Here is a 25,926-nt window from a genome sequence, read left to right as displayed (position 1 = left end):
TAATGAGACTGTGTTTACACATTTCCTCCTACAAGATGTTCTTCAGATAAAGCAAGCCGTGCGTTTTCCTAAAATGAAGACAATCCCGTGCCGCCTCCCGTCCGGGGTAAGGACTTACTCCTCAGTGTTCTCATTGCCCAGCCACTCGTTCAGCTTCTTCTGCCGCACACCTTTCTGAGTCAGCCACCTGAAAAAGAGTTTCGGAAGGAAAAGGCACTCAGAATGTGTCCTCAATTCTCGCCGTTCCCAAGCACACCCTGACAGGGCTCTGTCCCTGACAACGTACATCAAATATTGGTCTCTGGTTTTTCTCAGCTGGATGAGGTCTGGTTTGATGCTGTTCATGCGTTTGTCAATCTCCCGATACTCAGCTGCCTGCTTCTTCAAGTCTTCCTCCAGCCGTCTTCTGCTGTCCACAATTTCACTGATTCGAGACTTTAACTTTTCATAATTATGCATAATCCTACAGGCAAGACAAATGCATCTGTAACTGCCAAAGGTCATCAGGAAGGTTTCCCTCAGGTAAAGAATGCGTCTGCTCCCCGCTGCTTTTTTAATCATGCAGAGCCACAAAAGCGAGATCACGTTTAAGCAGTTTTAGAAGATGCTGGTGATCTCTAGCACAAGGACAAAGGGAATACTCCTGGTTGACCAACCTTTGTATTTCCTTCTCATTGCCTTCACGTTTAAACTTTTCTATGTACTCTTTGCTGTAGCGCTCCTGGGTTTGGCACTGTTCTTCAAATATTTTTATGGTTTCATTAAATGCTTCAATAGCTGTTCTTTTCATTTGGATTTCCTGCAACACAATTTTAGTAAGACCATGTCACACCTTTGGTAGAACAGGTAATTTCTTATTGCGAGACACTCCCAGGACATGTGCTCTGTATCATTATCTAGAATGTAAGTACTTTGTTAGCAAGGTGGGACTCTAATTCATAAAACCCACTAAAATACTGCCACACAATAAGCACACATTTCCTTTGGGAATTAGTCTAGTCTACAGAAGATGACTGCCTGACAATTTCCCAAGTTTTCATCTTTGTTAAAGCCGTCCCACTTTATCAGCAGTTCACGGCATCCACGTGGCCTTCTGCTCCCCCTGCCGGTCCCAGATGGGCCCAGAGAAGATTACATCTCCAGGAAAACAAAAACAGTGAGTGCTGCCCTGGTTTTTCATGGCAGAGTACATAATGGTTAGATGTCTGTTTCTGAGATCAGACAATACTATGGCACTTCCAATTATTATTAGCTCCCAATCTAAAGAGTATTGTTCAACCAAGAATGATCTCAAATCAACCTAAAACTCAGCACCCTCTTCATTTATTTTGGGAATTTAATTTATTATTTCGATAGTTACAGGCTTCATTTACAAGGTTTTAAGACACCATGAATAACTTACTACAATAATCAACAATGATTCACAAACAAATGATCTCTTCCCCTACTTTATTTACAAAAACTCTCCCTTTTTTACTCTTTTTTGGAGGTTGACTATAATATGTGTTATGTTTGAATAACTAAGACTTCTAAAGTTTTAACCTGATTTTCACAGAAAACTCACCTGGGAAGTACGGGTATAATCCTCATATAATCTATCATATTCCCGACTTTTTTCTTGAAATTGAGTGTTATATTCATGTAATTTTTTTCCTACAGCTTCAATATTATCTTCTTTGACAACTTGATCCTGGAAGGATTAGAGAGTATAAGAAAAACAAATTCAGCTGATAAGGCATTTAATCAATTAAGAACTGTTTAACAAGATATCTAACATGGAAAAATCCTTGAAGTATTGTATTCAGCTACTCCAAAGTAATTCTGTGATTACAAGTACAAAGCTTTTCAAATTTCATTACATGTAATTCATCTGCTTCAAAATGTTTCTAAGCATTGACAGTATCTTATTTAAATAACATAACAACATGAGTGTTTGCTTACCTGTTGGTACTTGGACACTGGATAAAGTAATTTCACATCCAGCTTGGGATTGTACTGAGCTAGAGATTCATTCCTGTAGTGGTTTATTAATTCAACCACAGAGTTGAAGGTTAATGGGTCAGAGAAGCCATATTTCCCGTCTCGGTGAAATATTTTGATTAATTTGTTATTTCCTCCTTTCCTGCAAATACAACACAAACACAATGGCATTTGAATTTTCTTTACAGAACATGCTTGGATGTCAGCCTGAGCCGCCCCAATGTCACCTGCACTCCTTGGCTCACCTTAGTGTCAGAGTGTAATCACCGTGCATCTTAGTAGACGCGTCTCGTACCAAAAAGGTCCCGTCGGCTGTGTCTCGAAGTTTTTCATTCACTTCTTCCCTGAGGTGAAGAGAACACGAGACAATGCTCACCTTGAGGGTGTAGTGACTCTAGGCACGTTTTTTCATTGACTTAATTTTTAGAGCAATTTTAGGTTCACAGCAAAACTGACCAGAAAGTACAGAGGAAGTCTCTATATTCCCTGCCCCCACAGATTTACATTTATTATTTTCAAAGCTTAACAATTTATTCTCTGTTTATATAAAAAATGTTACAAACTCCATTTCATTTATAAACAAGTACATGGGAGTTTTGTTTTTGTTTTTAAAAACCCACTTTCACTACTGGTACAACTGTGGTACAAAGGTTTAATTTATTTTTTAAGCAAACATGCTAAAAAATCAGCAAAGCCAGCCATGACCCCAAAGAGGTTTCCTCCCCCTCCACCTTTTAAAAAGCTAAGAATAAAAATGCCCCTTTATTTCGTCATGTGTAGGATAACAACAATGTTAATTCTTAGAGTTTCGTCTGCTATGCAGTGGGTTTCCCCACTGCTTCTAGGCAGCCTCAGTCCATCCTGGTGCTTCTCTGAGGACTTGGCGATGACTGGACTTCCCGGGTATTTACAATGATTTCTTGTGGCACCCAGCACCTCCAGTTCCCCAGTGGCTCGGGGACTTGTCTGCCCGCCTTTGGAAGCGAACCAACTATGCTTCATGCTTATGTTGGATGACATCCTAAAAATGCCATTTAGCAAGCTGGTGCTTTTCTTCCCCTTAATGTAACCCGCTCTGTCTCTGGTGAAAACTACGTGTCTCTGTAGGCTTACCTAGAGATGTCTCCCCAGTACCATTCCGCATCTTGTAAGGACATATTGTTATTCATACCGTTGTTGGCTACAGTAGTGGGTTTTGGTGGTTTAGGAGGCAGTGCTGTAGATTAAGGAGAAAGAAAAAGTTGTTTGCAACCCCAAACTAAAATTAAACATTTTAAAGTAGACCTAAATTGCTTTAGATAAAAGAAGAATAATTGAAATACAGTCATCATTCAGCATTCCATGAAACATGATAAATTTCTTCAAAAAAAAATAAGTCAGACACCTTTCACAGTATGGCTCAAAGAGGAAAGAAACTGAAAGAAAAAAAAAAGCACAGTTTGGAGACTAACACATAAATTGAGCTGGCCACGTGAGTGCATTTCAGTGTAAATCGGGAGTCATGCCCTTTGCCACTTCCAGGTTCCAGTTACATCGAAGTCTCACGTCTGGTCAAGTCCACCTAACACACAACACCACCAGCAGACGAGCAGGAGAAACCGCCCGGTTGGCTTTCATTTCCTCCTCTTATTCAACCGTAACAGACAAACTCGGTCTCTGCCCTCCACAAATGCTCTTGTGGTAAGAAGCTCATCCACAGCAATATGTCTTAGGAGGAGAATTAAGTTTCTCTGGTCTTAGTATTTCAGGCACTGTGCTGCCAAAAGCCACTTTAAGAAACTCATCTGTGACCTAAACCTCTTTGGTGTTCCTGTTAATATTCGACTGCACAAACTGCTCTATATGCCGACTGATTAAAAACCATACTCCTCTTCCTCAATGTCGAATCAGGGTTCAGATACCAACTGGTGACAAACGAAAGGCTACAGTATCCCTGAAATTTTCTTAATTGGGAGGAGGGCTAGCAGAGGGGTGAAATAATGTAGAAAGCAAAATAAGTCTAGGATTTTTAACTAAATTCTAAGTCATACGTTTTAAAGCACAGTTACTATTTTAATTTATGTAAGAATCACTTTAGGAATCTATCAAGAATATTTTATGAAGACTAGGACTAAGGAATGGAGAGCCAACTTCTTTTCTCATTACAGTATCTTAACATAAGAGAGAGCAGGCAAAGCCTCACCATTTGACTGAGAACAGTTTCAGGTCACCTAGAAACCGAGTTGCAATCGCTGCTACATTTTACAGGCTTTCTAAAGTACCACAGGCTAGCCCTGCAAAAGTACACCACTGTTCCCATCCACTGTCAACAGAGAAGAGCAGCACAAAGGAGGCATAATTTTAATTAAAGGAACGCTACACAACAATATAACCCGGAGAGCAAAAAATCTTAACAAAAGACACCAGTGAAAACTGGCATTCCATTCATACCCATCCAAGTAAGAATAAGCATTTACCACATTCAGCCTGACCTGCTTGCTTCCACAGGCAGTCAGCTGGTTTAATTTCCAAGCTATGATCAAACTAATTTTTATTAAATTAGAACAAGTTAATAAAATAGAAATCTAGAGAGGCTCTGTTACAGTAGCTGTCAGAAACAAAATAAAATGCCACAAAAATTAACTAGCTTTCCACAAGAATACTGCAGTATTACCTGGTGGATCCATTTCTATATAAAACATCAAGTCTGTGCCACAATTTATATCTGTCTTAGCATATTCTAAGTCCAGGTCTTCCATAGTCCAGACAGTGTTGTACATTTGTGCGAGAGTTTCCTTGGCTGAGCTCAGTTATAAGAAAAGAGTCCGGCTTTCTTTGTAATGGTGTCTTGGAATTCATTTTAAAACCTATAAGGGGCTGCACTGTAACCTATTACATCACACACCCCAGCCAATCAAGTCGGAAAAATGTCACCAGACCACTCCTGCTTCATCGTTTCTCTTCTGTACCAGCCTGAGCACAAACCCAGCCTCACCGGGAAGCTACATTTAATAGAACTGCAATGTATACATGCTCATCGTTTCAAAAAGGTGTTTAATTTGCCTGTTCTCCTCCAGCAGGGAGCTTCCTAATTCCCTTTTTATTGCCCTGTGCAGCTCGGTCCGCTCCGCCGTTGGCAGGCTGACAAAAGCTGATACGCTGCAGCACGTAGCTGTTCTCCCCCCCAGTGCATCTGGGTGTTCAGATAGCCCGATCCTGCCTTGGTTTAAAAATCTTACAGACGCATCAAAACGGCACATTTCGGGCATATTTCACAATCCTGAAATACCTCCCCTATATATTACAAGCAGAAAGGACTCTGGGTATTTCAGTGCTACAGAATTCACTGAAAACTCAGAACTTAAACACTGTCACAAACGTGCCACATTGGAAAGCACAATGAAAAGGAAGCACAGAGGCGAAATCTCCTCCTCCACCGAACGTGGCAAAGTCAGAACCAGACTGGACGAACTAACATGGAAAATTCTTAACGGGAATGAAGGGGTCTGTTGGCAGATAGAATCAACATAACTGTCAACATTATTAATGAGAACCTGAATGCTACTGTCTAATAAAAGGCTGGTCAAGGTAAGTTGTGCCTTCCAAATGGAAAGAGGCCACATGTACCAGAATGCAGAGTTATCATGGCCAAGTGTTTCTCACCGCTGAGCCCACCCTTGGACTTACTGTGCTAATACTGCTCAAGGCAGGAGTGATGTCATCATTTGGGGGGGGGGGCTTTTATCCCCTCTATCTCAAATGCCTCCCACTGACAACAAATATTACTATTCCTCCTTGGCAATACTTAACGTAAAGAAATCAATGCCCCTATAAACCTAGTTATTAATCTTTGTCCTTTAAAGCTCTTCTGCACATGATTAATCCTGCTGCTCCTACTGGAGCCTACTGTGCATTCATTCCCCGTGTGAGCCGGTCCCTCTTCACAGTTGGATGAGAGGGGAGGAAGAGGAGAAAAGCCGCCCCCCATGTAAACGTGGCTGACTTAAAAAACTGAAGTGGGCTTTGTGATCTACATCCATATTTGTGTGATTATTTAAAGAGCACAGAAGCCCTAAACATTTACTCTTAGACTTTCTATCCGATTTGGAATCATAAAACATGTAAAATAGCAGAGCAAGGCAGGCCCGTTCTCTGAGCACCGGCCGCTGCAATCCCCTCTCCAGTCTAATTCATCCTCCCACTGACCAGCAATGCTGACTTAGCCTATGCCATCCCACCCTCTCCCACTTGCTTTTCTATTTGCTTAAGGGTTTAAGTAAACCTAAACCCAAATTTAAATAAAAATGGGAAAAGTGCTGGTGGGGGGTGCCTTTAGATGAGATTCAGAAAAAAATCTCTCTCCTTAATAAAAATATCGATGCCCCTCCTCCCCCCAAAGGAAGGGAGACAAGCTTTTGGGCTGGGGTGGAGCGTCCCACAGGGGGACACCCCACGCCCCTGGGAGCACTTGGTGCAAACAAGTCCTGCTCCTGGAGCCCATGTGGCACAGCCACCGGGGGAGGAGGGCAGGGAGACAGGTGATTTTCCACGTCGCTCCCAGGCCTGGCCTGGGACCAACTTCCAGCAAAGCACTTTGTAATGACCTCCTTCCCCATTTCCAACCTAACCCCCATCTTTTCCTTACACGGTGCCCCTTCAGGAAAGGGGAATATCTCCCCTAATCTGCCCCCCCCAGGGAGTGCTTACAATCCCCCACCCCCGCCTCACACACACACACAGGCACACGCACACAAGAACCTTTCACAGGAGTGCAAAAAAAAAAAACCCTAGTGCAACAGCGAAAGAGCAGAGAAGTGCACAAATTAAAAGCAACTTACTTTGCAGGTTATGCATTTCAACGGTTTCTCTTTGAATGCTTGTATCCGACAATGAAAAAAAAATCCAAGAAGCTATTCTTCCAGCAACCGGGAGCAGCCCCCACGTCTCCCCCCCTCGGCTCCGGCAGGCGGTGCTCGCGCCCCCGAGAACGCGCAGGACCCCCGGGACGGACAGGACAAGCGCAGAGCCCAAGCAGCGCCCTCAGCACTGCAGCTGCGCCCTCACCGCCGGCTCCCCGCGGAGAAAGCCGCTGGATGTGGGTACAGTACTGGGGAGGGAAGAGGCCCAGGAGCTTGCACGGCTCTCTTAGATAAAGATCGCGGCTTCATGATTAACTTGGGCAGGTTCAAATATTTGCTGAGCTAGGGATTTCGGGGAGGGGAGGGGAGCCCAAGTCAAAGTCAAAGTTGTCATCTGCTAACAAGTGGCCAATGCCAGCCCAACTCGCTCATTTTCGCGGAGGAAATGAGAAGGCCATTGTGCGGGGACCCAAAATAGTCTAACTGGCTGTGGCAGCGCGCTCGCTGGCTCGCGGGGCTCAAGTGGCCACAGTGAAGCGAGGCACTATGCGCAGCCAAACACAGGAAGTGGCTGAGCTAGTTCAGCAAAAAATAGAATCAAAGCCTTGCTTGTAAAGGCCTGAACCTCTTGGAATGGCCCAGAACACCATGCCTTGCTCCAGTCCGCCTCCTCCCACACACTAACACAGGCAGCCCGCAGGTGTAACTGGAAAGCCCTATGCAGCAACTGGGCAGGGAACAGGTTTAAAAAATATTTAATAGTCCTAGGGAAGATTATTCCAACTCTGCATGGATACTGTACTCCACCATCATGTGAACACTGAAAAGAAAAAAACCCTCTGCAGCTATTTTTGTGAAGTCAGTTTCAACTCAGGCTTAAACAGCCATAGGACTTTGTAAAAAATTAAAGGGGGCTCTGCCTTCTTCCGTCCACGTGACGGCCACATGGAGCACAGGATGGGAGGGCAGCAGCGCGCCACATGGACCAGCTTTCCGGAGGACTTTCGTCCTCCATTTGAGAAAGGTGCAGTGAACCAGACTTAGTGGGCTACTATGGAAATAATTAAAATTCCACCGGAGAAATTTTCACTTGCAGCAGCTTTACTATTATTCCAAGAACCAAAACCCAATGTAAAATCACAGAACCACTACCTTTAAAACCAGAGAGCAACTCGGAGACGACCTCAAGCCATTCCCTGACACTGCAGAGGCCCACAGTACCGACCCTGAGGGGTACGGTGGGAGTTGGCAAAGGATTTGCACTAGGACCAGGACCCAGCCTCTGACGTTTGGTCCTTAACTCCCTCTTCTCCCCGCACTAGCCCTGCTCTTCACTTCCCTCCGCCAGAGAAAGTACAAATTAACAAGTGAAACCGAAGCTGATTTCTTTTAAGCCGCATGCCCAAAATGTCACACCTACAGCAAAACTGACTTTTTGCTTTCTATTTCCAGCTAATTTAAATTTTAAAAATGCTACCCTCTAATTCTCTTTGGAGAAATATGGGTCCTGTCTCAGACTCTACATGGACAAGTGACGCAGTGGTCGCAGGCAGTGATGAAGGAAGAGGGAGGTGCTGATACGCACAGCCTGCAGTCAGGAGCCAGCTTCAGGACTGGCTGCAACCCCTGGGAAGCGTTCCTAAACGCACAGTGAAAGTGACCATACAAACTGTCTTTTAGTGTCATCAATGTCACATGAGAAGCCGCTTTACCAAGGGGGGTGGGGGAACCGGTGTGCAGGCAGATCTCCCAGCTCCCACTGGCTGACTGCGGGGACTCGGGGTGAGTTCAGAGTTCCCTTGCATCCTAAGCAGCATAGTGTTGGTCTATTTAAAAAACAGTCTTTCTAAAGCCAGAAACCTTGGAAACGTCAGTCTCTAAAGCATACCTGTCTGGATGCACAGGGTGATTCAAGTCAAAACCTTCTATGGTTAAAATGCTCTCTAGTCCCACAGTATATTTTCTGTTTCAGAGAAAAATTATCCACTGCAAAGCAGTACACCTCTACTTACAGAGAAAGTCTTAAAACAGATTTGTAAACTTTGCTTCCAATTTCTCACAATATGTACAATCATCTACCATAGAAGTGCTATTATATTACTGGAAGTGTGAGCTGAGTCTTTCCCCATTCAATTTTAGTCTTGGAAAAGTGATCTGCAGGACACATGCTCTTTATTAGCTTAAAAAGGGAGCCCTCTGCTGGTAGAATAGAGTCAGTGACCTCTCACTTGGGCTGGGGGGGAACAGGTAAGCTTCTCCGTACTTCATTCAACTCACACTGTGTCCAAAACTTCACACAAAGTAAACATAATTGCTCAACTGTCACTTAACCTGTATGAGTCACTAACAAATAACTAATAAATGCACAGTGTCATACAACTTAGGAAGTATTTTTTCATGTGGCTGCTATACTCTTGAAAGAAAACTTGTATGTAAATTTCAGCATTTATCTGAGACCCAAAGACTCAGCCACACTGGAAAGCTTACACACACAACTGAAAACTGACTTCAGCCTTGGGAATTCTTCAAGACAGTATGTGTTACTACTTTCCCTTTCCCCAAAGTCTGGTAAAACTCATTTCAGAGGCAAAAATAGGTCACATTTCACTTCTTAGCAGGTCCCTTAATCAATAAAATATGTTTGAAAGTCACAGACTGAACACTGTATTCATATGTACAAATCACTATCAGCCAGTGAATGTCTCACGGCCACCTTTCATCCTGCACGTCTTACATGTTTTCGTGGGCTATCACGTCTAAACAAAAGACCACTTAAAAAAAAAATCTGTGTGGAAAAAAAACAAACCCAAACCGCCGTGTAAGGGTTAAGTGAATGAATACCTCCCTTTATACCTCTAACTTAAGACAACTTAAGACAGAAGAAGGGCTTTTCAGGAGGATGCAAATTCATCACTCCACATCCAGCTCTCTTAGGGACCCTGCCCGAAGACCAGTGTCCATGTGCCTTTCTACATAAACTCAGGTTTACACGTGCACAAAAATGACACTTCCTACAAAGTATCCGAGAAGGCGTGCCCCGTCATTTTCTTCTCAGACTCTGTCCCTTGAAAGAGAGGGCTGCGCTGTGAAAACAGAAGTAAAACCGGGCTACACTCCGCCAACATACACACCCTGAAATATGTCTCTTTTTCGGAGCACAGGTAAAACTCCCTATTTTTCAATGCATAACCCTATATGGCTGGCCTCTCTTTATTCTGCCCCATCTAAATGTATGCATGCATTTTTTTCAAGGTTTCATTTCTCACCTTTGAAACAATCCTCTAATGTCAGACCACATTTTAAACTCAATAAAAAATAAATCAGAGAAGAGTAAAACTCTTTGAAAGTCATTTCCCTCTACCTTAGTGCTTGCTTCAGTCCTGGTTGAAAAGCAAGCCCAGAGCGTTTAAAACAAGATTTATGAAACAAGATTTAGGATGTTTTGCAATGTGCCTGTGGTTAAAAATGAACTCTGACAGGTGTAGGAGGCCGGAGAGGAGAAAGACCCATTTATTTTCCACTCTGGGCTTGAGGGTGCAATATCAGACTTCAATTATGCTACATTAATATTTCTGTATGTATCCATGAAATCTGAAATATGTAAATATGCTTATAATGGGTTCCATTCAAAGGCGCCCCATGTTAAACAGCCCTGTTTTTACCTTAGCTGAACTATAGCAATCTACCTTAGCTACCTAAGTATTACAGCACAGACATAACACAATGACTCAAGAAAACCTGCTGTTCAGCTGTAAATATGTGTAAGAATTTTAGTCACAAAGGGAGTAATAGTACTTTCTCGGAGCTGAGCCCCTCAAACCTTACTTTCCCTCCATAAGGGGAGGGTCCTTGCTTTGTAGGTTTGCTGGGCATGTGAAATGACTTGGCATGTCAAAGTTCTTTGAAAGCTGAGACATTTATCATATATTCAAAAACAATTCATGTGGATGATTACCATCCTGTGCCCTGTTCTACACTAGGACGAGCTCAAAAGGAGAAGCAGCCCTTCTCTGTGAAGAGTGTGGGTGAGCAGCTGAGAACAGCTAAGGGCGAGAGGACAGGGGCTTGGGGGCAGAGGCACACTGACAGGTCGTCGGCCTGCACCGCAGGCAGGGGGAGGACCCACCTGGCCACAGACAGAGCGGATGGCACTGTCTGGGGCCGCTGTGCACAGATGCACGTTCTGTGCACTGGGCAAAGGCACCTGTGCGGAGGGAGTGGCAGGAGGAGCTGGTACCAACATCCAGGCCCCTCCATGCAGCGCATCACACAGAGGGGAAAGGGCACCATACAAGGGCACCTTTCTGCCTCTAAGCATGCACCCAAGAGGCAGCACCTGCCCAGTGAATATCTTTTTCACATTTGCATTAAGGCCCCTGCAGGCTCCCAGGGGCCTGTCTCTGCTGGCTGGGAATGTGGGGTCCGAGGGGCGAATGGCCCCACAGGGTTCGGACACACTCACCAGGGGTGGCGGAGTCGCACTGCAGGGTGAGGCGAGCTCTGGCAGGGCCTTAGAAAACTGGAGTTGCCGCGACAGACGGTAGAGACATACTCTCAGGCCACGAGCTGCAGTACCTAGCACCTCATTTAGTTCTCACAACAACCCCAGGACAGAGGCATTATTCCAATTTCACAAACCGGAACACAGTTTGCAAAGGTTGAGTTACCTGATAACAAACTTGGCAAGCCAAGTCTGGAGGAAGGGTTGAAATTCAAACCCAGTTCTGTTTGACTGACAAGGTTCGTTCCACGGCATCAACTGACAGAGGGAGCGATTGGGAGCCTTCTCCCAAAAGTTACAAAAACTGCGTGTGGCTCTTCACTATGTGTGACCCAGGAGGGCAGAGTTCACACAGTCTCAGTTCACGACTTGCTGGAGACTTGGGGACTGGTGACTGGACACTAAAAACAGCACTGTTCCTTGCTCACGAAGGTTCTAAAACCCCTGGCAGTGGGGGCGGCGGGCGGGCAGCAGCCGGGAGCCCTTCCACCGGCCTGGCCCTGGCACACGTGCGCTGGGTGGCACCGGGAGAAACGAGTAGCCGGCCTCGGCCGCTTTAACCTTCTTCACGTGCATGTGAAGAGCTGGACACGGCTTTCAAGTCTGGCGTGATGCTTTTTATGATACTGTCACTGAACATATTTCCTGCTCTTTAGAATCTGATAAAAATTTCAAGCCATTATTTTTGTACTTTGCAATTTATCTTGAATAAATCTTTGAAACTCCTTGGACTGAAAACCTATTTCTCCTTCCTCTATTCAAATTGTACCTATTATTCAAAGCCCATTTCAAGTCTTATTTTTTTTTCCATGAGCTTTTTCTGTCTTCTCAATTACTCTAAAAGAGCCCCAATCACATCCCTAAAAGTCGCTTTGTACTTGCAGTACCTGCCCTTCCCTCCAGGATTTAATCAGGCGCCACGTGCTGATGGGCCCTCTCCTGACACTCTGCCTCCGTCATCGTTGGCGTTGTCCATCCCTTCAAGTTCTACCTGGTACAAACTCGCCAGCGTGTCTCTCTGCCCCGTAACTGTCTTGCTACCCCCCCTGACAAATATCATTCACGTGTTCTTTTCTAGTCATAATAATAAAGTTGTCATAAGTGAATGACTTGTGACCCGTTAGGGAGATGCGGGGTGTTGTGCTTCCAAGCCCTCTGGGACCGGCACAGGCGGGGACAATGACGGAGGACTCTGCGGAAATGTCACGTTCCCACCAGGCCTAAGGAAGCGTTTTCCTGACCCAGGGCCTCCTGCCAATCATCTGCACTGGAGCCATGCCTGCGGACTAAGGTGTTCAGGATGAGGCGGTTTTCCTGGAAGAAGCAGTATATTTTCACAAGTGAGAGACACTGAAGTATCCGTTTAATTCCAAAGGGCCTATATAATTTCCAGAACAGCACTAAGAGATATCACACAAAGGGGAAAACGGCTCAGACCAGGGTTTAAAATGACCCGCATTCATTTTTTTTTTTTTTGATGAGGCTGAATGAATTCTGGGATGGTGTAGCAAACGTTCAAGGTTTTATTTACCATTCTTGAACAGAGCTGACGAAACTAATCTGCCTTTGCAGTTGGCGCACCAATTTCTTGCACAAGAATGTGGGCAGGGTCCATGACATATCGAGCAGTTTTAAGTGTGCATTATGAAAACGGTTGCAGATGAATCTTTTCTGTGGCATAATTAGGCAGAAACTGATAAAGACATTAAACCAGTTTATACCGGTCAGACTCATTCATCTCCACTATGGATCCTATTACACCCTGTGTAGTGGAAATTCTCAAAAACTCCATGTGATGCATTCATTTGTGGGTATCTGTCACCCCCTGCCTGACATCTAACCTCCGTGTCTTCTCTCTTCAGAGGGGGGCCAGGAAGGCCAGGACCACTGCCTAGCCCTTCCCTGCCACAGGGCCCCGCTCTCCCTAGGGCCTGAGACAGCCTGCCACGCCGCTCGGGGAGAAGCGGAAGACCTTCGCCCAGCCTCTGGCCCAGAGATGCGCTTGGTTCTTGTTGGCCCTCTTCCTCCCCACCCATGTGATTAATTTAGGGGAGGCCACCAAGGAATGCCGACAGTACCACGCTCCACACCTGCCCTGACCCCTTATCACAGGGGGTTTTGTAAACATCACTGCAGTCTTTCCTACTGAGCCCAAAGGCAGCCTCTGAACATCGACACAGAGCTCCAGGACCCGTAAACTCACAGGAGATGAAATCTTTGGGCCACGCCCTGGACTTCAGCCCCAGGCCACCCCTGTGGACGACCATCTCTGATGCAGTTTTACCTACAATTCGGGGTCGACCTACGGGACACCCTGCGTGCTGTGATCTGGAACATGCTGCACGTGCCGTACGTACGGTTCTGCTGCCCCCCTCTTACTGCTGGAGACCATATCTTGGGTTTGTCCACAGAAGATGGGCCCAATACCTGCCTTGTTTTAACCCAACCCTACAGGAGGGTTTTCAGCACAGGCCCTCGCCTCTCTCAGTCTGCACCTTCCAAAAGCAACCAACCAACCCTGCCATGGAACACCCGAGAGAGCACAGCCCCAGTCTCCACGGCATGGCACTGACACCTGGGTCCCCAGACCTGCTCACACAGAGATAAATGTGGCAGCTCACAGGAGCCTCCTCTGAGGTTTATTTTTAATTCCAGGCATAAATTAAAATTACAAGCAACATCTTTTACTGGTCCTGAAACTTCACTTACAGGACCTTAATCACGACTCTCAATAACCTGCTTTTAACCAGTGTATATAGCAAAGTAAGGTTGTTTAGGCTTTCCGCAGTTGAAGAAAAGCACATCGGTTTGAATTAAGCCCACTGCGAACACAGACTGTGTTTCCTGCTTTGGTAAGCGGCTAACTGAATGCCAGCCTGCTTTCAAAGTGGTGCCTGGCCTGCTCTGACATGCCACAGCGAGCACTCTGGTTCCATCCTGCTTGCATTACTGAAAATGTTCACTTTGACAGACATTTCTCAGCAGACCTGCTTCCAAAAAACACAGTCCCAAATACTTCAAATTATAGAGTAATTATAAATCCCCTACTTTCTCAATATTAGAAAGACAAACAAAAATGTCAACAACTAAAATGAGCTCCATAATTTATGCACAACGAGAAGCATAAAAGGTGACGGGAATGGAGAGCTCTCCCAACAAGCATCATCTAAAAGCAGGACCATTTAAAATCCACGGACACTGAAGCGTGGATGACATTCACCGTGCACACGACCAAGCAGCTACTTTTCCTTTACTCATGAGAACCCACGTCATTGTGGATCTCAATTCCACAAGAAACTTGTGTTACTTCAGATGAAGTCTAAACCTGCCCTTTTTCAGGCTCTCAAAACCAAGCAGGGGGAGACCCTGGAATGTTCCAAGGGCATCGTTACCTGGTGCAGGCTGTCGTTCGTTCCATTCTGTGGAGATTAAGATTTCTACAACTTTTAGGAGGTGTTCAGTACTCTCAGAACTATAAAAAAAAAAAAAAAGAGTTCTATCAGAAACGTTTTCCCTAAAAAACAAGCTCATTTTCATTTACACACATCCCAGTGTTAACACGCATGTGCATCGGGGAACTAGAACCTTCAGAGTCAGGGTGACAGCCAGTCAGCCCAGGACCACCCTCGCCACCCAAAAACACGCGTTTCTCTTCTCTCACTCACCTGGCTGCTGGGAATCGGAAAAGCAGAGGGCTGAAAAGTTCAGAGAGCACTCTCGCAGTCAGAAGGTTTTTGCTGGAGCTTTGGGAGAGCTTGAAGAAATGTTTGAGCAAATACTGAAACGTAAGCCAATACTGATGAGGTATGTTAGGTGACCTAATGAGCTTCTTCAACAGCTGGATATATTCTTCTGAGCTTTGAACTTCTACAAGTTAAAAAAAATAAAGGAATGAGGAAAAAACAGTAAGAGATTGTTTCTAAGTATCACTGAATAAACACGTAGAAAATTTTTGTTCTCCTAGCTATAGAAAAGGGAGTCATTCAAAACAAAGTCATCGGGAGAAGGAGACAGTCCATTTGTTCTTCTCATTAGAAAGGGCATTGTGAGAAAGTAGAAGTCTCAAGTCAAATGGAAATGTAAGAAGCTCTTGGTGTAAAAAAAGAAAAAGACACACAAGAGGTTCATGGTGTTCGGGTAGAAACCTGCCCTCTACGGAGCAGCTGCAAGTGTGATTGGCTGACTGGGAGGAACATCAGATAAGTATCACAGGTTTTAACTTTGAAGGTTACAAACCACAGTTTCCTGTCCCCAAAGCACTTTAACTGAGCATTAGCTCCTAAAACTGAGAGTCCTTTTCCTTCAACACTTCTGTAATGGCCACTTGAAGATGATAAGAACATCCCCAGTCACTGGGTGTTGGTCCCTATCCCCTGGACCCAAGGGTGCCACTTGGAACACTGTGGCCCCACGGACACGATGAGCTTTGTCAATGCCGACAACGGTTAACAAGTAGCCATTTGAACATGTGGACAGTCTTCCTGAGCAGATGAGAATCTGGGTGTTCTACTGCAGCAGTCCCCAACATTTTTGGCACCAGGGACTGGTTTCGTGGAAGACAATTTTTCCACAGACCAAGGTTGGGGAGGGGGCGACAGGAGGCGGAGCTCAGGCCTGGGGAGCAGCGTGACAGCTCCGGTGGTCATGCTGTGGATAGGGGAGGAGGGAGGCTGGGGACCCCTGTTCTACTGGATGCCAGTGGAGGGAAGTTGAACTGACCGGAGAAGTGGGCAGGGTGGTGGGGCAGGGGTCGAGGGTAGGCTGGGGTGGGAGGAAAGATTCTTAATATTTTCTAGAAACTAGCTCTTCATATGCGGAAGTTACAAGCACATCCACATCTCAGTATGTGTCCAGTGAGGCTCTCAGAAGAGAAAACAAACCTTGGGCTAAAGAAATCATCTCATTGTAAACGGCTAATGGGATGACAGGGTTCGGCAGGTCCAAGAGATAGCGTTTGAAAGCGTCTGCTAAAACTTGAACATCAACTGTTTCCAAGTCCATGGAGGCGGCATCTGTGATAAAAACATTTTTAAGAAATTACTTCAGACATTTTATACATTGGTTGGACCAATTTTCTGAACGTCTGACTTCAGTATGACACAAGAAAGGAAGCAACGAGGACCGGTACGAGTTTCTCACAGGGGCTGCTCCTTGCATTTCGAACAGAACAATTCTTCTCTGTATGGGCCTGTCCCCATCACAGTAAGCATTTAGCAGGATGGCCCTTCCCATGACGCCAGGAGCATATTCCCAGACTTTGTGCCCACGATCCACGTGTCGAGGCCCCCACTCCCAGTGCCTGGGAATGTGACTGTATTTGGAGGCAGGTCTGAAGGGGGCTTTCGGTTAACATGAGGCCACTACGGCGGGCCCTGACCCAGTCTGACTGGTGTTCTTGTAAGAAATGGGGAAATTTAGACACACGAAAAGACACTGGGGGCGCACGCACAGAAGAAATGCCACGTGAGGACACAGCAAGAAGGCAGCCATCGGTAAGCCAAGGAGCGACATCTCAGAAGAAGCAGAGCTGCCTTGATCTGGGACTTCCAGGCACAAGCACTGTGAAAAAAGAGGATGCTATTTTTTTAAACCCCTCAGTCTGTACGATTTTGTTACAGCGGCCCTAGCAGACTAATGTAACCCCCCAACATTTCCAAATACCCTTTGCAGGGCAGTTTTGCCCCACTGAGAGGGTGCTGCCTAGGGCTGGCTATCATCCAGTCAATGCTTCCTAAAACCTCAACAAGAAAACGAGAGATGCAAATCTACAGAATTCTGAAAATCTGAGTTGCTAAATCCTTTATTTCAGAATTAACATAAATTTAACCCAACAGAGAGACTGATGAGACAGTAAGGTATTATAGAATTTTAGCAATCTCAAGAATATCCATGAAAATAACTGGAGCTTCTTCAGAACATTTCTCCCTAATTCTGACAGGGCCTTATGACTAGCGTGTTACTACTCTAAGCAGTGGGCTCTAACTGCCTCAGAAGAATGTGAAGATGAGTGTATCTGTCCACCAAACCCTTCAGGGGAAGGAAAGAGATCAGGTCTTTCAGCGCGGGTGGTGTGGACCAAAGTCTCCCTGTGAGGGCTTGCGCTAGAGACACCAGGGCCCAGCAGAGGAAGGGAAATGCGGGGGGGGGGGCGCAGAGTGGCCATCGAGAAACCAGAGGCGTCTGGCTGCTGCTCCTGGGTGCCCCCTAGTGCCATGAAGGGTCACTTGAAAATTATCTGGAGACTCAATGGAGGAAAGGGGAGCTCATGGGCAAAATGCTACATTTTTCGACAAGGCATTATGAATTGTGCTGTTAAAAATAAGAAAAGCAGAGCTGCTGGAAGTGAAGATAACACTTTTGTTAATTTGAACTCTGATACAGCTAGAAATGTGTGAGACATTCGCAAGAATTAACATAATGTAGTGACTGAGGGGAAGAGGCTGGGACTGAGACGAGAATGAGGAAGAACCAAAGTTTACTCTGGGGCATCAGAGCAGGAGGAGAAGAGGGGTTCTGGACACGGAGAACCACGTGTGACACTGGAAATCGCGTTAGGTTGCGTCTGAAGCTGCAGAAGTTCCTTGGACACATACGTATCATCATCCAAACTTGCCCAACCGACTAGGCAGATTTTATAAAAGATAACCAACCACACAATACCATATAGCTCAGAGGTGTTCATCTCGCAGAAAATGTGGATAGGTTAGTTTGACTAAAAGAATTATTACACTTAACAGGGAGAAAAATCAAGGGGTTAAACCACTTAAATGTCCGACAGAGGACTGATGAGAGACAGTGCATCCCTAACAAGCCTGAGAAAGTGATACTAGGTCTGTGCGTAAAGGAGCCACCTCAGAAGTAATGCAGCTCCTCACAGGGGACTGCCAGGCAGCACTGTGGGTGCGTCCGCACAGGAACATCCGCTGCCACGGGCGGGTGGGCACACTGCTGCCCGCCTCTCATACTTTGCCCTGTAGACGTTGTTTACTATGTCTCTTTGCTAGCAAATTAAATTGCTTAACTTGTTATCCTTTAAAATTGATACACCAAAGGGTGATGTGGTATAACTGTTGAGACAATAAGTATTCCAGGTGTCCCTCCATGAAGCAGGGTTTCTGCTACATGCTTGGGGGGAGAGCAGCGCTGACGAGTTGTATCTCTGCCACGACACTTTGTGGAAACACGCTAATGGTGTGTCTCCCTACCACACTAACAGCACCTCAAGGGCACAAACTACGGCTCTTACTTGTTCCCCTGGCTCCCCCAGGGCCCAGCCCAGCACACAGAATGTGCCTGTTCAATGTTTGTGGACTGAACTATAAAATGTCCTTAGAGTAAGGCTTTGCTGTATTAACATTATACATGAGGTGCATCCCAAAGAATCTTTATAGTCTGAATGAAATAGCTTTATTTCAAGTCTTTGCATTAGCTCACCTTTTGTCAAATTCTGCTAGAGTTTGTGACATAGTATGTTCTATTATTTTTTAATGTAACTTCTAAAGCTTCTTAGAGTTTCTGATTTCTGTCCTGTGTCTCCTTTGTTGCATTACACCTCTTCCAAGAGCAATGCAGGACTTTAGAAGCCAGCTAGATGAGAGCTACACACTTTCTAAGTCTAGGTCGGGGGAGTTTACATCCTCCCCTCCCCAACGTCACACTGAGGCTACTTGTGACAGGGAACCGGTAACGTCCCCAGGTGTCACCCTTCCCCCAGCCGGAGTGGCGTTCTCTCCTCTGCTGGTCTCTAGCTGGGTCAGTAGTTCTCAGTTTTGCTGGCAATGTCTGGAGACATTTTTGGTCACAACCAGGGGAACAATGGCATCTAGAGGGCAGAGGCCAGGGATGCTGCTACCCATCGTATCTTGCAGACAACAGCTCCCTACAACATAGAATTATCTGTCCTGAAATGTCAAGTGTTGAGGTTGAAAAGGCCTGATTTTTAAACACTGAAATATAACTGACATATAATACTGTATTAGTCTCAGATAAACGACAAAAGGATTTGTTTCTGTGTCTATCGTGAAGTGATCATCCCAGTAAGCCTTGTTAATTTTTTTTTTCTAATGAAAACTTTTAAAGATAAAGCCTGATTCAGGTTAAGGAAAACCAAAATAGTCAGGGAAAAATTAAAACCATTAAAATTCAAATGAGAAAAGAAGAAAATAATTCATTTTGGGACAAGATAGTGGGGGAAAAAAGCATAAGGACTTTTGGAGTCAGAACGATTTGGGTGTGAGTCGGAGCTTCGCCACCAGCAGTAACGAAGACTTACGGCACAAGGTTAAAGTGTGGACGAAGTCAAAGACCTCAGCAGGTGGCAGCCAGAGTGGGCCGCTGCCTTCCTGCCTCTTCTTTCCAGACGCTGGTGATCCACGGGGTTGGCTAACAAAGGTCATGTTTCTTCACTTTGTTCAGTGTAATGACTCACCTGTGAGCCTCTTCCAGGATACAACAATATTTTTATGAATTGAAAAATCCTCTCAAGCTGCAAAGAGCTCTGGTGGATCAACTCCTATATTTAGATAATGTTTACTCTTTTTTTTTTGGCCACAAAATCCACTTTCATAGTATCATACAGAACCCAAATGAGACCAGTGTTCTATGTGTGTGTTTTGGTCTCAAACAGGGAAGGAAAGCTGTCTGTCAAAATACATCGTTGACGTGAATTTGGTTATTTATTCCATCTCACAAGTGGTGTAAAGATTTTTTTTTAAGCTGAACTGCATCATTTGTGTTTGGTCGCATTTGAAAACTCAACCACTATTTCTCAAATAACTCCCATTTCATCGGTCTCTGGTGTCTGAACACTTCCTGTGACATGTTCAACTTGACCGATTTTCTGACCAAAACAAGTATCACTATTTCAATTGGCTAAAAACAAAGTTCAGTGTTTCCTTAACACCCTAGCAAAGCTGTTAAGAAAAAAGAAAAACATGTCTTTCACTTACAGTTTTATGCCAGCTACCTTTGAATGGCCTACTCTGTGTGTAAGACAGAAGACACAACAGCAAAGAGGATATATCCCGTACAAGGGTAACCCGATTTCCATGTACAAAGGAAAAAAATAGAAGTTAAAAAAATTTATTTTTAAGCTTCAAACATTCGGGTGGAGCATTTCAAGTGAACCTATTCACTGATAAAGATCTAATCTCCTTCTTTTTCCCCAGAAACGTCTTTTCTAAAAATGTTCATAAGGGGCCTCATTTTGAAGCTGCCTCACACTTCGAATTCTCATTTGTTAACTACCAGGTAGACATTCTTTGCACACATGTCCCAAAGAGCTTCTTGCAAAAGTGGGTTTCACTCTTTTCCATTCAAACATGCATCAGTTAAAAGAGTGTGAGGCATAAACTTAATTTTCTAAAATGAAACTGTTGAAAGGGAATGAAGGATCTGAGAGATTCTAGAAGCTGATAAAAAAAAGAAAAGATGAGTTGCAGGAATGATGGCAAGTGAATGTACTCACATTTGTACAGTTTTATTCTGATGGCAAAGGAAAGGACAAATAATAAAATCACCACTTGGCTGGATAAATTGATGTCATTGAACCAATGGTGTGGAGGAGCAGGGTTGCACCCACACACAAGGGCCACTGGGACTGTGCCCAATTCTGCCCAAGTTGGAGTTCAGTGACAATGTCAGAGCTGAAATTGATCATGGTGAGGATATTTACGCCATGGAAATGGGCAAATGAGACAAACCAGGGCTTTTTCTCCTCCCTCAGAGCTGGTTTACTGGTACACCATGGAACACAACAGCACCGTGATGCTAATGTAAACATGGCATGAAAAGGCAAGCAAACGAGAAAGGGAGAAAGCAAGACAGAATGAAAGGAAAGGGAAAAGAAAAGGAAAAAGAAGAAAAGGAAAAGGTCAAAAGAGACATTTGTTAAATGACACAGACTTAAAAATATTTTTTAAACTGATCCAGATGAACTGGATGTAGCCAGCTGCAGGGTCAGAGAAAGATGGTAGCTATGCAGAGCCAGGGAACCCCAAGAGGCTGTTCCTCTCCCAATGCGATGCCAGCAGGACCCAGAGGCTCTGGCGGTGATGACGACTGGCATGTCTAGAGGCAGGCATGCACACACGCCCCAACACAGGAGACAAACTGGGCTCCCTTCAAACTTTAAAACCTTACATGGTTTTAAATTCAAGTGTTTCGTGCTTTACCCGACTCAGAATGGTAAAAACTGTCTTTGTTATTTGTATCCGTAGTTCCAGGACACTCACCACAATCGAGAAGCTGTCGTAGTTCCGCGGGGTTGCTGGAGCTCTGTGTTCTGTATAGAGTTGAACATTCCAGACCTAGGACATGAAACAGAGCGAGTATGCAAAACACAGCTCTCTGGAGAACCTGTGAGCCGGCTGCCAGAAAGACATTCCAGTTTCCATCCAGTATCTATTCTAGATGTGTACCAAATATTCTTGGAAGTCAACTCCTACAATTAATCTTATCTGGCATGTCAATAATTTTGGCAAAATTTTCTGGCCACTAAGGAACCAGTCGATTATATTTCTTAAATTATGGAGAACTTAATAGTTCCCATACAGGGACTGCATGTTCATATGGAGTTAGAAATCAGACCAAGGTTATGGCCTTAGCACACAGCACAAACCGCGGTGTGTCTAGCACACATATTTAATGAATGCCCAAAAGACAAACATAAATCTTAGCACCAACGAAACAAGGTTTACAGCAAATTAACTCACTCCCTCTCCCCCTCGAATTACCTTTCTTTTCAATGGCTTCTACTAGCTTGATAAGAAGAGGCGGAGCAATGTCAGGAGGGGCAAACTGTTCTGCAAGGTCCGGAAGGGCCACAGCTGCAAATAAACCAAATCCAATGACTATATTTAATCTGGGGCCATCAAGTGCATTGAACCACAGTGAAGAAAGTTTAAATACAAAATAATGTCATTCTGACAGTAGCAACCCGGGCCCCAGTAAGAGACAGCCCTGTGCCCGGCCCGCCCTTTAGAAGACTCCTCTCCGGGCCTCTTCCCATAGTGTCAGGAGTTTGGGGGGCCAAGGAGACATGGCCTTCTCTCCTAGGACACTCTCAGAATACTTCCCCAGAATCCCCAAATTCCCTGCCCCGATGGTTCCCCGGGCTGCCCTCCAGCCCAAAGAGCTCAGGATGGAACAAGTTTGAATGTGCAAGGCCCCTGAAAAGCCACACTCTGGGGCAGAATTTGGAGCCCAAGAAATCTAAATTCAAATCTAGCCTCCTGGTCATTACGAAGAAATAACTGTCCAGGCAGGAGAACAGAACAGATTTTACTGAACAGTTCGTTAATATGACTTATAACTTTAACATATTCAGACACAGGGTGTGTGGGTCTCCTTTTGCACTCTTGTCCCAGGTGCCACAAATGTCAGGGCTGGGCCAGTATCAGATCCAGAAGCCAGTACACGTGACCACAGGCCACCTGACCCTCAGGTGAAGTCCCCGTGTGCCTGCTGTCGAAGCCTTGATTTGCTCACATTATTTTGGTCAGTAAATACCTTCAGAAATGGTATGCTTTCAGAAACCCATTTTCCATGCTCTCTTTACATATTTTAGTAATTATAATGATACAGTAAAAAAAAAACCTTATTGGATGACACAAATATCTTTCAACATTACATTGATAACTGTATTCTTACTCCAAAAAAATGAAACTATTTTAAAGAAAAGTTTTTTTTCTCATAATAAGCCAGAAGAGGGAGCTAAATATATTCACCTCAAATTTCTCAAACAGCATAAGTAAAATGATAGTATTTATGAAAATAACTACATGTGCATCAATTAATAACTTTTTAGACATTACCATTCATCACTGTATACTCCTATCTAGAAGTAGTTTATATAATCTAAGAAACACTAAATATTTGTGATTTTGTTTCAATGAGATTTTAGGTGTGTGATTATTATAAGCCATATATATGTTAATAAGCAAATTTCTTATGAGGGCCATCTTTCTAATACTACTACTCTACCAGGACAATGACAGATTTAAGATTCTAAAGTAAAATCATGTTACTAAATTTTGACCTCAGAGAATCAGTGACCTGGTACCACTCTGCAAAACCTGTACTCTATGGTTGAAGGCCCTTTCAGATGGCACCATGCCCATGACAGACAACATGTGATCTCGCCACCTGTCTCCACTCGCCACTGCCACTACCTGGGATAAAGTCATGGAGCGAAGCTGTATAGCAGCACCATCCTGCAGAACTTCATGTGATGATGGAAATGTTCTAATAGTTGTGTTCGTCAATAGAGCACATGTGGCCACTGAGCACTCGAAATGTAGCTACTGGGACTGAGAAGCGGACTTTTTAATTTTTATTGATTTAAATTGAAATGGCTGTATGAGCCTCGTGACCACAGTATCGAGAGCACAGTCTGAGCAAGGGCAAACCCTGTCAACAGGGCTGACCGACATCTGAACCCAGGGCTACCACGCAGGTTCCTGGGTGACGCTGTCCTACACCACCGAACGCATTTTGCACTTCGTAAAGGCAGATCAGATATGCCACTGACTTTCCAGACGAGAGGTCACTATCCAGAGAGCTGAGTGAGAACTTTTGCTCTCCGGTTTCTGCCTGAGCCCACGGACCACCTGGAGAATTTGCTAGGAAATCAAAGTACCACCACAAACCTCTGGAACTGGAATATCCAGGAACAGAGTTAGTAATCTGTTTGGGGTTAGTAATAAGTCTTAGGATGTGCTGTTATGATAAACAAGTCCATGGGGGTGGTGACTGCCTGAAAAAGTCCTGCAATGACTCCTCCCAATCTCTAAATGTTAAAACCTAAGTGTATCTGAAAAGCACTTAAAATACAAAGGTCTTGAAAGTTTCACATAGACTTTTTAATTGAAAACATTGCAAAATGAAAGAGCACACCATGTCATTTCCTCTAACTGTAAACTACTTCCCCTTGCCTTCAAAGAGTACCAGCTCACAAAATATCCTCCCCCCATTGATGCCTTCTCCACGGAACGAGGTGCCGTATCCTAGCGGCATACGCAACAGAAGCAAAGCATAAAGTAGAGAAATGTACAGAAATGTTATTAAGTAGAATTCACCCTAGTGCCTTTCCTTAGCCCTCTCAAACTTACAGGGCTGAGCACACGCCAAGATGCAGAAAGTTAAAGATTAAATTGTAAATACAGGAACCCACATATCCACCCAACATTCATCCGATTAACTAGCCCAGCACCATTTTCTCTTCCCTCATACATTACACAAGCATTGTGCTTTTTAAATTAAAAAACAAATCCCTGAAGTTGGCAACTGAAAATGGAATTACTTAATAAAGGTTTATCTCCTTCCAGAATCTTATCGAAACAATCATTTCTGCAGGCAAATATGAAAGTTAAATTAAGTGATAATTAACGATTTCACCTCACTGCGATTGGAATATACACCCAACAGCTGCTGTATTACTGGGCTGGTACATACTACACGTGAAAGTGTCTCTATCTTCGTATTGGACTTCTTCACTGCAGTCTGAAAGGGGAAAAAGGCAACCCCTTTCCTTAGTTCTTTCAGTGATTCCTTGAGGGGGAAAGACGGTAGTTTACTTTCAGTATCCTGAGTTACAAAGTATCATTTGTTTCTCTCACACAAGTGTTAGATGAGGTTTAAGCACGGTGACAGCCACCAGGTCTCTGGATCTTTTCTCAGAGTGCACACCAGAACACTTCAAAAAGAAAAAAACTGGATGTCTACAGTAAAAGGCAGAGCTATTCCTTTTGAAAACACGGAATTTCCCACTGAATGGTTAATACTGAAAAACGCTCTATCACCTAAATGTATGAATCATCACAGCTGATCAAACTTTTGCAATGGGAGTTGTAAAAGGTAAATTTTACAAGGAGAGGCCATTTTTAAAATAACAATGCAAGGATTTCCTATTCTGTGACTCAATCCGTTTCCCCTTTAACATATTATAACATAGGGAAAGTGGCAGCGGTGCCCAGAATCCCTGAGGTTCACATCTTTTATTTCAGACGACAGGGCCAATTAACACCAAAAGTCTAAAAAAATATTCTAAAGCACAATACTAATTATTTCAACAATCCTAAAATCAACTATTCCTTTAATTACACTAAATATTCAAGGTCAATATTTACTTTTTTCATGAGATCCCATTTTAACGAATCCCAACAGGAAATGCCAATTGCCAGGAATTACCAAATTTGGCAACTTGTTCTTTAAAAAGTCCATGATAAAGCCCCACATCACACAATTCAATAAACCAAAGCATAATGGAACTAAACAATATATACACAAACACTATGGATCATATACAGAGATTTGCACGACCCTCACAAAGTTTACATATAAATTCTCATTAGATTTCATCTTCCAGACAGACTTTTATGCCTTAATGAGAAATGTATTTTAGTTGTTGAGTCCTGTGGTAGCCGGTATATAAGTGGAGAGCCTAGTCCACTGTTAAGAATCTGGTGAGTACGATTTCTATACCATAATCCAATACCAGTTTTTCACTTGGTTGAATCATTTTTTTCATCAGAAGAAATCAGTATTACTTAAGGTGAAAGAAGACAAAAAAGAACAGTAGAAGGGTCTAAAAGCGGTGAAGCCGAGACA

General features: G+C 44.2%; 1 protein-coding gene across 3 annotated transcripts in view; it reads right to left on the bottom strand.

Annotated features, from left to right (window-relative positions):
- PIK3R1 (phosphoinositide-3-kinase regulatory subunit 1) overlaps nt 1–25,926 on the bottom strand; it is a 72,068-nt gene that overhangs the window by 5,993 nt on the left and 40,149 nt on the right. Inside the window, exons 2-13 of one of the 3 annotated variants that reach the window (XM_037150764.2) lie at nt 22,053–22,145; nt 21,552–21,626; nt 16,200–16,331; nt 14,985–15,186; nt 14,712–14,791; nt 3,094–3,196; nt 2,226–2,324; nt 1,942–2,122; nt 1,565–1,690; nt 657–799; nt 287–463; nt 119–187 (exon numbers count right to left, since the gene is read on the bottom strand). In XM_037150764.2, the coding sequence (XP_037006659.2) occupies nt 119–187; nt 287–463; nt 657–799; nt 1,565–1,690; nt 1,942–2,122; nt 2,226–2,324; nt 3,094–3,196; nt 14,712–14,791; nt 14,985–15,186; nt 16,200–16,331; nt 21,552–21,626; nt 22,053–22,145 (1,480 nt within the window). Of the gene's footprint in view, nt 1–118; nt 188–286; nt 464–656; nt 800–1,564; nt 1,691–1,941; nt 2,123–2,225; nt 2,325–3,093; nt 3,197–4,633; nt 4,994–6,797; nt 7,321–14,711; nt 14,792–14,984; nt 15,187–16,199; nt 16,332–21,551; nt 21,627–22,052; nt 22,146–25,926 lie in introns of those variants that run through there. The other 2 variants (XM_037150766.2, XM_037150765.2) reach the window with 2 other exon arrangements.

This window comes from Artibeus jamaicensis, unplaced genomic scaffold, assembly GCF_021234435.1.
Source record: "Artibeus jamaicensis isolate MK-2021 breed Jamaican fruit bat unplaced genomic scaffold, CSHL_Jam_final scaffold_369, whole genome shotgun sequence".
In the NCBI taxonomy this organism is placed as follows: Eukaryota; Metazoa; Chordata; class Mammalia; order Chiroptera; family Phyllostomidae; genus Artibeus; species Artibeus jamaicensis.
Note: the sequence above shows the minus strand (reverse complement) of the source record. Positions and strands in the feature narration are given on the sequence as shown.